Here is a 13,688-nt window from a genome sequence, read left to right on the forward strand (position 1 = left end):
AAGAATAAAGGAAGTCGTTTCAAACCACAAAGTCTTTGTGGTCTTTCTAGCCTGCTTATGAGAACCAAAATCACTGCTTCCTAATCAGACGCTGGGCTAGCTTTGAGCCGGCCCCAGGCGCCCCTTCTGCCGGCCTTCAGGCCGTGGGAGAGCGTCCACTCCCTCCGCGAGGGCAGCTTCAGGTCTGAGGAGACGGGGTCAGCGAAGGTCAGCCAGGGCTCTCCAAACTGCAGAACTCCAGCCTTGGTGGCCATGGGAGGGGACAGGGGGCTGTCCCCACTTGGAGGGACAAAGGCTCTAAAGGAATTGCAGGCCTGGGACTGAAGTCCCGTGCCAGCACTGAAGACGACTTCGGGGTCTGTCCCGGGGCCACCTGGGGACCTCGCTCCCTGCGAGCACCGCCTCCTCACCCCACAGCCGCAGTGGAGGGTGAAGCCTTTGAAAGCCAGATGTTGGGCCGTTGCTGGTGTGCACTTTTGCCTGTCAGTTCCCAGTCACCTGGGAGAGGATGCCTGCTGTGACCCCAGGCAGTTTCCCCTCCTAGCAAACCTGTGGTGCTGCATTCTCAGCAGAGGAGGGTTAATGGTAAGAGACCAGCCGGGCGGCCCCTCCGCTCTCCCCTACAAGCCAGCTCTGCGGTCTCTCAGTCATCTTTAAGCACCTTCTTCCCCTGAGCCGCACGCACGCATTCTCCCGCCTTCCCTCCCACCCCGACCACAGCTCCACTCCACCCCCAGGCCTCAGCAGCCCCCTCCCCGAGCCTCTAGTCTTCCCAGGGCAGAGAACAAGAAGAACCACATTTTAGACCACATTTATTTTTCTTTCCTGAGGCCCCCAGTTCACATTTCTCCCTCAGGAGTCTAGTGGGGCTTCTGTCTGCTATCAGCCATCTCGTACATGTTGGGCCCCACGCTTTCCTGACAGGGTGGCCCCACCCCTCCTCAGGTGTGCTGGGCCAGCACGCTCCTGCCCCTTCTCCCGGGGGCCCCGCAGCCCAGGCACCTGGGCGGGACACTGGGCCGGGGCGAAATCACTCCCAGCCTCCCTTGTTTTGTCCCTTCTCCCCAGCGAGGTATTTGTATGTAGGGTCAGGTGAGGGAGTTAAAGAACAAGGAAGAGTTAAACAGCCAGGTAGGGTCCTGACGCTCAGGTCAGGACAACAGACATTTACCGAGTGTCTCCTGTCGTTCCACAGACATTTACCAAGACCCTGATTCCATGTCAGGTTCTAATGCTGGGTGTCAGATAGAGGGGACTTCAAGGGCTTACACCGCTGTGCCCACCATCGTAGGTGTGACGGGGAGTACAAGAAAAGCAGGACCCATTGCCCCTTGCTCTCAGGAGACTCTGCGTGCGTGTGTGCGTGCATGCATGCGTGTGCGTGCATGCATGCGTGTGCATACGTGCATGTGTGTGCGCATGTGTGTGTGTATGCTGGGGGTGGGGGGGGTGTTGCTGGAGGCTGAGGATACACTGCAATGCTGTCTACAAAGAAATGACTTGGAGAACAACCAAGCTGGCACCCCAGGGGAAGGAAAAGGTAGATGACAGGACATTCGTTATGGAAAAGAGGGGAAGACAAGAATAGAATAGAACAGCACCTCCCAGAACTGCTCCCTTGGAGTGGTCCCCCTGATCCGTGGTTTCAGTTACCTGTGGTCAACCACAGCCCGAAGATATTAAATGGAAAATTTCAGAAATAAACGATTCCTAAATTTTCAGTTGCCCATCGTTCTGAGTAGAGTGATAAATCGCACATCCTCCTGCTCCTTCCTGCCGGAGACCTGTAACCTCCCTTCGTCTAGGTGTCCCCCTCGTTGATCACTTCACTAACCTAAGTCTCGGTGATCAGGTCGGCTATCACAGCACCACAGTGCTTGTGTTCAAGTAAACCTTTCTTTACTTACCGATGGCCCCAAAGCACAAGGGTGCTGGCAATTCAGATAGTCTCTTACTGTACCTAACTTATAAATTAAACTTTGTCACAGGTATGTATGTACAGGGAAAAATATGTAGTACAAATAGAGCTCCGTACTGTCTGTGCTTTCAGGCATCCGTTGGGGGTCTTGGAATCTACCCACTGAAGATAAAACGGACAGCTATATTCAGGTCCCCCTAAAGGCTCTGGCCTTTTCCTATGCAAAAGGTAGTGATACTGGACTGACTACGCGATGGTACAACTCGAAGGGGCACCCATCATGGCAAGAGGGGCTGCCGTGCAGTGGAACCTCAGGGCTGGTTCCCCTACCCCAGCTGCCTGGTTGGCCCATCTCCTTACCAGAGGAAGTTAGCAGTGAATCAGTCTGGACCAGGGATGTACAGAGAAGTCACAGCCTGAACGTGAAGAGATGGCTGTCAGACACTCAGGGGGCTAGGCCTCTTGGCTGCGTGATGAGGGGAGAAAGTGGGAGGGAGCAGTTGGAGCGCTGAGGTGTTAGAACCTGGAAGGAGCAGGGAGGGTTGATGATTGGAGTTAGTTCAAGAGGAACAGAGATAAGCCGTCAACCAGGCTCCCGGAGAAGTTGGGATAGAGAGACGAGCATTTTCATGCAACCCAGGTGCTTTCCCTTAATGCTGAAATGGTTCCACAACTATCTGGGCCCGTCACTCGCTTCTCTCGTGGCACCTCATGAGCTGTAGCAGGGGCCGGCTTGAGGCTGAGAGTTGTGCCTGGAAGCAGGTGGAGAAGATGGGTGTGAGTCCCTGGGGAAGGGTAAGAATACTATTAAAGCAATCAGAACAAGCATTTTCTGAGCTGGGAGCTAAGCACCTTGCATTCCCACGACGACGCTAAGAGATAGATGTGGAAAGTCCAGACGCAGGGAGTTCTGGGAGTGCTTTGTGCCTTTTTATAAGAAATCTCTGCTTCCGGCAGGTTTTGAGTGGAGGCAGAGAGAACGCGGCTGGGCTGGTCAGGACATGAACCTGCAAGCCAGGCAACGGTCATCCCCCTTTCTCCACCTGAAGACTTTCCTGCCCCAGACAGCCGCGTCTGTCTTAGTCCATGTCTGTGCCCTGAGCTTAGAGCCTCCGCTGAGATGACGGAAACACCAGGAAGGGTCCTCCCTGCCATGAGGACGGCAGGGTGGACAGAGCTCGTGTCTCCCCAGCTCTAGAGCAGGGCTTTGCAGCCTCAGCGCTGCCGGCCTTCCGGACCAGATGTTTGTTTTGTAGGGGAAGAGGCGTCTCATGCACTGTGAGATTTGGCTGCATCCCTGGCCCCTGCCCACTGGTACTTCCCCACTTCTGGCAACCAAAAATGTCTCCAGAAATTGCCAAATATTTCCAGGGGCAACAAAATTTCTCCTCACCCCCACCCCATGGTCCAAGACCAACTCCACAAAGCGTCTGATGACCCTCATCCCAATCCTGACCTAACCTTTTCCCCCTTTATGCCTTCTCACTGAATCTGCTTCAGCAGTAAGTGCTGTGACTGTGTTGGCGACAGCCTGCTGGCAGGCACCCTGACCCTTACGTGCTGCCAGGGCACCTGCGAACAGAGCCTTCTTCTGAGAGTCAATTAGAAATCTTTCCGATTAATTCCAGACTTTCCCTCTTTTGGCTCATCTCCCCTTCAACACCCTGTTTTTTGTTTCGTTCATACACAGGAAGAGGAATACGAATTCGGGACATCCTAAAGGATGAGGAAACACTGACACTGTTTCTTGTGAAGAACATTGGTCTGTCTGACTCGGTTGTCTACCTGCTGGTCAACTCCCAAGTCCGTCCAGAGCAGGTAGGGAGGTGGCGCTGGTCAGTGGTCCCTGAGGGCAGGAGTGGGCACGGAGCTTGAGAAAGCCACGGGAGACCTTGGGTCTTTTCCTTCTTGCTTCCACATTCAGAGTCTGTGACTCATGCCACACTCAGAATAATACCTGGGGTCACTGGCGATGACGAGCTTTCCCATCATAGGATTCTGAAGCGGCGCAAATCCTGGCAACACTTTAAACATCTCAGATTTTTATGACTGGAAGGAACCTTAGAGGTCACGTGGCTTACACTCCGTTTGTAGTTGAGGAAACGGAGGTTGATCCACGTATTCATCAAGTATGTAGTGTGTCCTAGGGGCTAGAGAACGGCAGAACAGTACAGGAAGCCCCTGACTCCGGCAGCTACGTTAGAGCGGGGGCGGCGGGCCATAGTCAGGTTCCAGGGGTTCCGGGCTGCGAGAGGGGCGGTGAGGAACGCCTGGTAAGGTCAGGAGGTGGGGGGAGTTGGGGAGGGAGTAGGGGGCAGTGTTAAATGAGACGCTCAGGAAAGGCTTCCCCGAGGTGGCGGTATTTGAGCAGATCTAGGTGGAGAGAAGGCACCATGAGGGTGCCTGTGAGAGGAGAGTCCTGGCCAAGAAGCAGGCAGAGCCAGGACCAAGTGTGCCACGGTGGCCCTGGGGGTCACAGAGCCTGGTGAGGGCAGCACGTGGAGCCTGATTTCCCGGACCGCTTCTAAGCCGTGCCAGGAAGACTCCTGCCATCCCTGTCAGATCTATTTCGTCTGTTTTCATAATCTCCTGCGTTTATTCAGACCACTTTTACCACTAGCGTGTGACTTCACACCTGTCAGTGCCTGTGTTCCTCTCGTTCATCTGAGATGGGTCAGAGAGACGGGGACGTGCAGGGCCCGAGGCTGAGTGCCTGCGCACAGCAGAGCCAGAGCTGTCCCAGGCCGTGCGGAGTCCAGGCCCTCTCGTTCCTAACGCAGCGCGCGTCACTCTCTCCCTCCGCGGTTCTCAGAGTCTGATGGCGGTTACATCAGCGAGGTCAGGAGCTTGTCAGGAATGCACATTCTCGGGCCCCACCCCAGACCACCAGCAATCTCTGTTTTCACAAGCCCTCCAGATGGTTCTGACAGTTCAGGGGTGAGGCCCACTGCTCCCGTCTGGGTCTCACGGGCTCCTGGGCCAGTATGCTGGGGGTGTGGGTTCCTGTGTGATAAACACAGTGAGAATGAGCGAGAGGCAGGGGCTGAAGCACACACGCTCCTCTCACCTCTCCTGGCTGGGCCTGCACCTCCTCCAGACTCCAGGGGAGAGCCAGGCGTCACAGAGGTTTTCAGGGCCAGTGCAGTCCCCACGCAAGGTCTGAGTCCAGAGGAGGGAGAGGACCCACTTGCCTGGTTAAGGCTGGCTTCATCGAAGGGGATTTTCAAGCTGGCTTCCTGTGCAACAGTGGGAAAGCACATACCTACTTTTCTGGCTTCTCAGAACCTGAGGTTTTCACCGAAACTAGTTGATGGGAACTGAGGGTCAGCCCTGAGACAGTGTGTCAGGACCCTAGTGTCAGCGGTGCCCAGGCTTGGCGGCCACGCGATCCTGGCGAGGCCCTTGGGGTCCGGCCTGGCCTCCTGGCCCCGCCCGGCTTCCCCTCCCTCTCCCCGCCCAGGGGTGGGCAGCATCCTCTGCTCACTCTCCCCTCTGATTTCTCTTCAGCTCATAAGACTCAAGCCCTGGAAATGCCTGTGATGACTTCCAGGCAGTAATGAAAGGGAGCTGGAGATAAGAGCAGGAATTGAGGGGAAGCTTCTCTGCGGCTCCTCACCTGCGTGACACTGGGGTCTCCGCTTGCGGTGCTGCTGGCATCCGGGCTGAGGCCCTTCATGTGGGGAGGTGGGGCCACAGCCATTGGACGGGGGGCTTTATTTAGTGTTCGGACTGGCTGAACCTTCCCTGATCAACAAAACCCAGAGCTCAAGAAGGAGCAGCTTGCTGAGGCCAGTCTCGTGGACCCAGCCTCCCTGCTGCCTCCATGCCCACCGGCTTCTCAGCCCAGTGGTCTTGTGTGCCTTCCTCCTGACCTCTGTCATGGCCTCCGTCCAGCTCTGTGACTCCCTGACAGCGCAGTCGGCTAGAACTTTCCTCCATGACGGCAGTGTTCCCTCTGTGCTATTTATAGTGGCTGGTGGGCTCTCGAGATGAGGCTAGTGCACCTGAGAAACTGAATTTTAAATGTTATTTAATTTTAATTACTTTAAATTTAAACAGTCACATGTGGCTTGCAGCTCTCTGATTGATTACCCTCATTAAACATGGAATTTTGTTCTTTACCAGGAGGACTGGATATTCCGCCTTTCTGCCTGCTGTCTGAGCACAGCTCCAAAGGGAACAGCAGCACCCCCTCTCCCCATCTAGGGCGTCACTAGACTGTTACAGTTCTCTGGCTCATCCCTCACCCCGCCCCACCCCCCGCCTGGAAACTCCTGGACTTTCCTGAAGGCCCAGCTCCAATGTTGCCTCCTCAGTGAAATGGTGTACAAACTCCCTTTTCTTTGTCCTGCCCCCCACCCTCCCCTGCTCAGTAGAAAGCTAGCAGGTAATGGTTAAGCACAAGCTCGGCTTCAGAGCTCAGCAAGTTAACGGTGTGCCCTCAGGCAAGTTAATCAACCACTTTGTGCCTCTGTTTCCTCATTTGTAAGATGGAGATAATAAAAGTGCCTACTACATAGGGCGACTGTGGGGGTTAAAAGAATTAATATCCATAAAGCACTTAGAATAGTGCCTGGCACATAATAAACACTCAGTAAGCACCAGCTATCTTTCACTAGCAGTTCTTAACACTCCCTCTTCTGTGCTCTGGTTTCACTGCATTCAATCTGGGACCTACTGCTTTGAAATGCCTGCATCTCCAGCTAGCTGGGGAGCTTTTGGAGGTCAGAAAATTCATCTTATTCCCTGTGTATCCCTGTGTAACTACCCTCCTCCCTGCAGAGCGAGAGCTCAGTGAGCGAGCAGTGAATGGCTGAGTGACACCTTCCTGGTGTCCCAGCTTCCCCCCAGCCTGTCGTGTGGCCTTCCCCAGTCACCGAGCCCCCCTCCGGCACTCCTCTCCTCCGGAATCTTAGAGCCTTGGGCAAAACGAGCTCCTTAATCCCCTCCACCTCAGATGTTCTAGACTCTGGGGTTAGAGCTGGGGTGAGGCTTTGCCCAGAGGTGAGAAGTGAGGTGCGAGCAAAGCAGGAGGGCTCAGTTGGAACAGACGCCCAGCTGCAGGTCCGTGAGACTGAAGGCGGCCGCCCCAGCTCAGCACCAGCTGCGACCTGGACTTCATTCAGGGGCTGGGCTGCCGGGCGGGGCCTGACAGATTCCAGAAGGAGGGCAGCAGAGGCCGGGCCTGCCCCTCCCCCCCCCCGAGGGGGTCACAGAGGCCCCCGAAGCTCTGGAGCCCGTCCTGCTCACGCCACTCAGGGTCTTGTCCACAGACTGGGGGCCAGGAGGCCAGGAGGCCAGTCGCCGTCGTGGGCGTCGTGCTTCACAGCACCCGCGCTCCTTGGCAGCTGTGGTGCGGGCTCTCCCGGGGTCGGCGCCCGGTTAAATCTGAACCTCAGGGAAGCAGCGAGTGCTTTCTCAGCGTACGCGTGTCCCGCTTGGGCTCCACTTGGGACATGAATGCACTAAAAGCTGGTCATCGATTATCTAAAATTCAAATTTACCTGGGCATCCAGTGTTTTTATTTGCTAAATCCGATGAGAAAGGAGGGGTGGGGGTGGTCATTTGCCATCATTTCAAATCCATTCTGTCCACCCCTCACCTCCGCTCCAGGGGGGAGGTCCCGGCGGTATCTCGGCATTGTGTGTTGAGAAGGGATGGCTCAAATTGTGAAGTCCCTCTAATGAAATGAGGCTTAGGAGTGTGTTTGCTTTCTATGGCTGCTGTAGCAAATTACCACACACCCAGTGGCTTCAGACAACACAGATTTATTATTTTGTGGTTCTAGAGGTCAGAATCTGAAAGTCAAAGTGCCAGCAGGGCTGTGCTCCTCACTGAGGGGTCAAGAGGAAAATCCATAGTGTTGCCTTTTCTAGCTTCTAGCTGGAGACTGTCTGCATTCCTGGCCGGTGGCCTCCTTTCATCTTCAAGGTCACCAGTGCCTGTCCAGTCTTCCCCACGTCCGACTACCCTGACATTGTGTCTTCTGCCTCCCTCTTCCACATCGGAAGGACCCTTGTGATTACATTGGGCTCACCTAATTATCCAAAATAATCTCTTTGTCTTATTTTATTTTCTTTAAATTTTTTTTTTTGCAGGGGGAGGTAATTAGGTTTACTTGTTTATTTACTTTCAGAGGCAGTACTGGGGACTGAACCCAGGACCTCGTGCATGCTAAGCATGCTCTCTGCCACTTGAACTATGTACCCTCCCCCCTCAATAGTCTCTTTGTCTGCAAGTCAGCTGACTAGCAATCTTCGTTCCCTCCCCGTGCCGCGCAGCGTGTTCACGGGTTCCGTGGGTGAGGACATGAACGGCTCCGCAGGGCCGCCGCTCCCTGACCGCGGGCAGGTTTCCAACGTTGTTTCTCCTCCCTGCAGTTTGCGTACGGAGTCCCAGACCTGGTGCTGAAGGACATCGCCTGCAGCGAGGCCCTGCTGGAGCGCTTCCTCATCTTCCCCCAGCGCCGAGGCGGGCAGATGGCGCGCGGGGCCCTGTGCTCCCTCTCCCAGGGCACCCTGCAGTGGATGGAGGACACGCTGTATGCCAACGTGGACTTCTTCAAGCTCTTCCATGTGGTAAGGGAGACACTCGGCTGCTCGCCCCTCAGGAGGTACTTCCTGGTGCAGCGGGGCCTGGCGGCAGGCGTTCGGAGACTCACGAATTGACGGGTGGGGTGCACATGAGCCTGATGCTCAGGACAATCCTTGTTCATGACCAGACAGGCCCCAAAGGCCCAAGAATCAGCTGATAGCACTTCTGACCAGTGGCCCTGGCATCCAGGAGTCACCCTTGGGGTCACCATTAGACACGTGCTTGTCACAGGTCTAGGGCCACCCCAAGTGTGGGACAAGCCCTCTCCACCACCTCTGGCAGCTTGGAAAGGAGAAGGAGGCCTCATGTGACCCCTGGTTTGACGTCCTAGCTAGGGGATCATGGACAAGATGGTTAACATTTCCTTGCCCCATCGCTCACCTATAAAACAAATACAATGCTCTATAGAGTGGCAGAAAAGATACATAAAAAATGTATGCAAAGCATTTAATAAATTTCAGTGGATGAGAACTTCCTGCTCGCTCCTGTGGGTCTGCTCTTGACTCCAACGCTCGCTGTTTCTGGATAGAAAGAAAATAACAGAAAATTTCTAAAAATTTGAAAAGCCTGATCTAGCTCAGTGCTGTGTTCAGAACTGCATCAGACAGGCTTCTTGGGACCCACTCATAGCTCCTGTTTCGCTAGAAGGCTAAGCTGAGGGGGAATTATATAAAGGTCGTGTAGAGCAGTGGTTCTTGCACGTTAGAGAGCATGAAAACCATGAGGGAGGCTGGCTACAGAAGCGAGTTCCAAATCCCCGCCCCCAGAGGCTGCGCCAGGATCTGCCCTGATACCTTAGGTGAATGTGATGGAGGTCGTTGCAGGCCACGCTTTAAGAAAAACTCAAAATTAGAATCCTTCAGAGAAGTGACATACATGAATTGTGTTTTCTTTTTTGCCTACATTTTAATTTCTGGAACTGTGTTGCAGGGAGTGTCACTCACGAGAACTTGGTTGAGGAATTCGTGTTTTGCCTTTTTTATGTTTGCTTTCTGAAACCCCAGAAAACCCACTCCCAGCTTGTCTTAAAAAGCAAGCTGGAGGCTTTTAGAAGCAAAGTAGAACAAGACCCTGTAGCTTCTGGCAGAGTTCACACTTCGTGCACTTCAACGAGTGACTGTTCCTTGGAATGTTACTCCATGATTTTTCCAGCTTTTTTGGGGGGGGGTGCCTCCAGAGTGGGTGGGAGGGGTCGGACCTCTGGACACCACCACCACTGGGAGCTAAAGGCCCCAGAACAGTTTTCTACAGGGAAAATAAAAAGCCTTATCGTTCAAATGTCTCTGTCCAAAGTTCCAAGGAGGAACTTGATCTTAGATAAACATCTTAGCTTGTTTTCAGAATCAGCCAGGAGGGTGTGTAGGTGATAAGGAGCCTTATTCTGGGCAGCTGCACCCCCGCACAGCTGGGCAATCGGTACCTTTGTTTGTAGAGTTGCCGGAGGCTCCCTGGGTACCTGGGCTAGCCCTCTGGTCAGTAGAAAAGGGGCAGGGTCATATACCTCTTTTTGAAGCACCTTGGCCCCTGGTGCAGTAAATGTGCCTTTGAGGTTCGCCCAGCAACTCTGGGAGGATGGCTTGGATGTAGCAGGAGAAAGGGGGTTCTGGGCAACCCTTTTTGTCCGGGACTGGACCCAAAACTCAGGACACTGGCTTCGGAATGTTTACTTATCAGACAAGAAAGACCAGAATGTCTTTCTTTCTGCCCTTACACGCTGCTCAGGCAAGTGTCAGGGTTCAGAAGCCAGAGGAGAATTTTGGCCAGTCACCCTCACTGACCCGAGATGGGTCCTACATGCTTGCTCACCACCCGTACCCACATGTCCGTGCACTCCAGCCTGCACTGGGCTGGGCACTGTGCTGAGGCCGAGGGTCCAGCAATGGCCTTCCCGCCCTCACTGAACTCCCAGTTACCCCGAGACTAGCAAGCAGGCCATGTCACAGCACTGAGGCTTAGCAATACCAACATCAGCAACATTTGGCCCCTGGAGTGGTGGTTCCCAGCCTGGCTCCACACGGAGTCAGCTGGGCAGCCTACAAGTGCCCTGGCCCCCTAGGCACTCCTCTGCCCCCCAGATTCTGATTTGGGTGCCTTTAGCGTTTTTAAAGTCTTCCCACATCGTTGTAACGTCCCGCCGGGGAATCGCTGACCTACAGCATAGGAGTTTGATTCACAGTCTCGGTTGCTGTGGACCAAGCACAGTAACAACGGTGCCCAAATGCCCCCAAGGCTGCAAAGCACCCCATGCGATCACCCCCACGGCCAGATGCTTCCTGCTTGCTGTCCTCGCAGCAAAGCTGGGGAGTGACCCAGAGGCTGCCCGGAGGGCAGAGGGCAGAGCCCTGGCAGGAGGCAGGCTCACCTGGGAGATGTGTGGCCTGGCCTGCCCACCTTCCTGCTTGTCTCTATGGGGAAAGACCTGACCAAGACAGGGCGCATGGGCCCCAAGCAAGAGGACAAACACCCTGTCTGATGCCCTTGAGATGTGCTTTTCCATATGACAAATGGACTGAGTGGCTAAACATTTAAAAAAAAAAGTTCCTAAGAAGGAAACCTAAAAGGAATTGCAGAGAGTAAGATGGGACTCCTGCGTTTATTACTCCTGTACCCATCCTGTCAGTGCTTTTAGGAAAGCAACCCTGAGGCAGGCACAGAAAAGCCCAGGGCAGAGCCTCCGACCTTGTCCGAGGGTCACAGCTGGGCGGGGGCCGCTCCTGGCCGAGGCGGCTGTTGCAGCTGGCTGGCGGGCAGCCATGCTTAGGTCCCGTGCAGGGAAGTCTGCGCCTTCTGTTTTCCTGGGCTGTTTCTCATGTGCACGTACACTGGTGTGTAAATAAGGCTTTAGTAAATATCAAGTTGGTGCTCATTAACAAAGACAGGAGGGCCATCTCTGTAAACCACTGTGACAGCACCTGCCCTGTTGTGTCAGGACCCGGGCGTGCTGGGTGGAAGTGTAACCTCCAGACCAGGACCGGGAGCCGAGGGACGTGAGGAGGGGGATTGGAGACAGCGCCAGCTGGGGCCAGCTGTGTTTTCCCTCGGCCCCTTAGAGATCCGAAATGAGTGTTGTCATGCTCAAATAATCCAAATGCAGTACCCACGCCTTACTCCACCCACCCACCCCCATATGTACGTTCTTGCCTGCACACTCACACACACACACACGCTGGGTGCCCAGTGACCTAGGTGGTCTGGGAACAAAACAAGCAGCCAGTTGGCTGGATTTTCTCCAAGGACTTTCAGCCCTTCTCGGTTTCACCTGGGTTGAGACAGTTTGAAAGAGCTTGTCTTCACCTGTGGCCTTTTTGGGCTTAACGCCCCCAACTTGAAACCCAGCTGCTCAGACCTGGGCTCAGGGTACCGTGATTGCCAACACTACCTGAAACGTTTCACACCTCATAAAAAATGGTGTGTCAGTTTCGGGTGAGAGGTTGGGCTGTTTCCCATCTGATTTGGCCCAAGGCATGTGTCCCTCCCCCTCCTCCTCCTCCCTCTGCGATCCTTCCTGTTTTCCCTCCGACCCTGGAGCACAGCTTTGAAATCTTGCTGAGAAGCAAATCTGTCCCTCCAGCTCTGTATGTTTATTTGTGGAGTTTCAGCAGGGGAACCGAGGCGGGTGCCAAGACCTGCCACACTGCTGGGAAATCTGCGTTTCCCTCCCCGCCCCCTTCCCAATGGCTGCTGATAGAGGAAATTGGCCTCCCCGGCATTTTGGCCCATGGTTTTCCCCTTTGCAGTCGCTTCCAGTGTGACTTGCGTGATTCAGCTCTCCTTCCTTTTCCTCATCTAGTATTCTGTCACGGTTTTTACTTTTCTGACTTCGTTTTGCCCTTGCCTTTGTGACTATGGGGTGGCTGAACACTGAGTTCCGCAGAAGAAAGGCCGGTCCCGGAGGTGCTAACTGCATGCTCTTTTCAATGTCCTGCTTTGTTCTTGGCTCTGCTCCCTGAATTCCTGAATCACTGGGAATAAATGTGGGTGGACTGCTCCTGCCCAGTGCGAGCTGGCCATGGTTTCTGCTCTCTGGGATCATTCGCTGCAGTTTGTTAAATTTCAGCTATGCATTTCAGTTTTCAGGTGACACTGCTGTGTCAAAATTCTCTGGAAAAGCCCCCTGTCCCCAGGGTTTTACAACAAGGTCCCATAGTGACCCAATGTCATGGTTTCCTCTCCCCTCTGATTTCTGAATCTTTGGGCTGTCAACTTCCTCCCATTCTGGGGAGCGAAGAAGAGAAAGAAGAGGTGCCCAGTGCCAGCAGCATGGAGGGAGGCGCAGAGCGGCCGCTGAGCAAAAATGAAACCAAGCCAGAAGATAGGGTTTTTTTGGTTTTTTGAAAGTTATTAAGCCACAACAAGAATTGTTGATTTACAGCGTTAGTTTTATTCTTCCTACATCTACACAACTGTGTGTCTATTACAACTCACAATTTTGGTGAACTGATTTTGAAAAAGAAGAAACAAAAGGAAACAGAAGAGAGAACATTAATGTGCACTAACGTACTCTAGGCCTGTGGGCGTGACTGCCGCTGGCCTGCCTTTGCTTCCTTTAGTCTCCAGGCATGAGGACCCCAGGGCTTATTTTCATGACTGATCAGATGGTTTTTTATGAATTTAAGAGGAACAGACACTGAAAGGTCAAAACCAAAGTCGCTTAGGACACAAACAAGCTGCTACGAAGGCCGCTCTGAGGATGACGGGTCCCAGGTCTGGTCTCTGTTCAGCAGAAGCAGACTGAGCGCCAGCGTGCTGGCATCAGGCTTTCTCTCAGGAAAACTGGTTTAAAGAAGGATTTTGGCCTCCGACACTTCTTATCTCTACAGAACAGTAGTTCTTAATCTTTGCATGGGTTAGGACTGCCTTTGAGAATCTGACAACAGCTCTAAACCTTTTCCCCAGAGAAATGTAAGTTCACACAGACACATGGGTGGGGCAGCGGGGAAGTTTGAGGAGCCTTTGAAGTCAGATCCCAGGCTAAGAGAGTTTGCCTTAAAATTTCTTCCCTACCGACCATTCATATATGTCCATTCCTAAAGAGTCTCAATATAGCCATGGATTCTTCCTTAACTCTCCTTATAATCAGCTTCTCCCCTGAGCACAGGACCCAACAGTGAGGGGACCAGAGGGTGGACAGCCTGCCGGGGCCCACAAAGATCTCCTGGGGGCCAGGGACTGGGGC

The 13,688-nt window shown here is 53.9% G+C and overlaps 1 protein-coding gene across 7 annotated transcripts in view; it reads left to right on the plus strand.

The window, feature by feature from the left end:
- Positions 1–13,688, plus strand: part of ABCA4 (ATP binding cassette subfamily A member 4) — a 140,641-nt gene that overhangs the window by 35,420 nt on the left and 91,533 nt on the right. For all 7 annotated transcript variants that reach the window (XM_072968177.1, XM_072968183.1, XM_072968176.1 and 4 more), the window contains 2 exons: positions 3,609–3,736; positions 8,299–8,496. In XM_072968177.1, the coding sequence (XP_072824278.1) occupies positions 3,609–3,736; positions 8,299–8,496 (326 nt within the window). The remainder of the gene's footprint in view (positions 1–3,608; positions 3,737–8,298; positions 8,497–13,688) is intronic.

Source organism: Vicugna pacos, chromosome 9 (genome assembly GCF_048564905.1).
Source record: "Vicugna pacos chromosome 9, VicPac4, whole genome shotgun sequence".
Classification (NCBI taxonomy): domain Eukaryota; kingdom Metazoa; phylum Chordata; class Mammalia; order Artiodactyla; family Camelidae; genus Vicugna; species Vicugna pacos.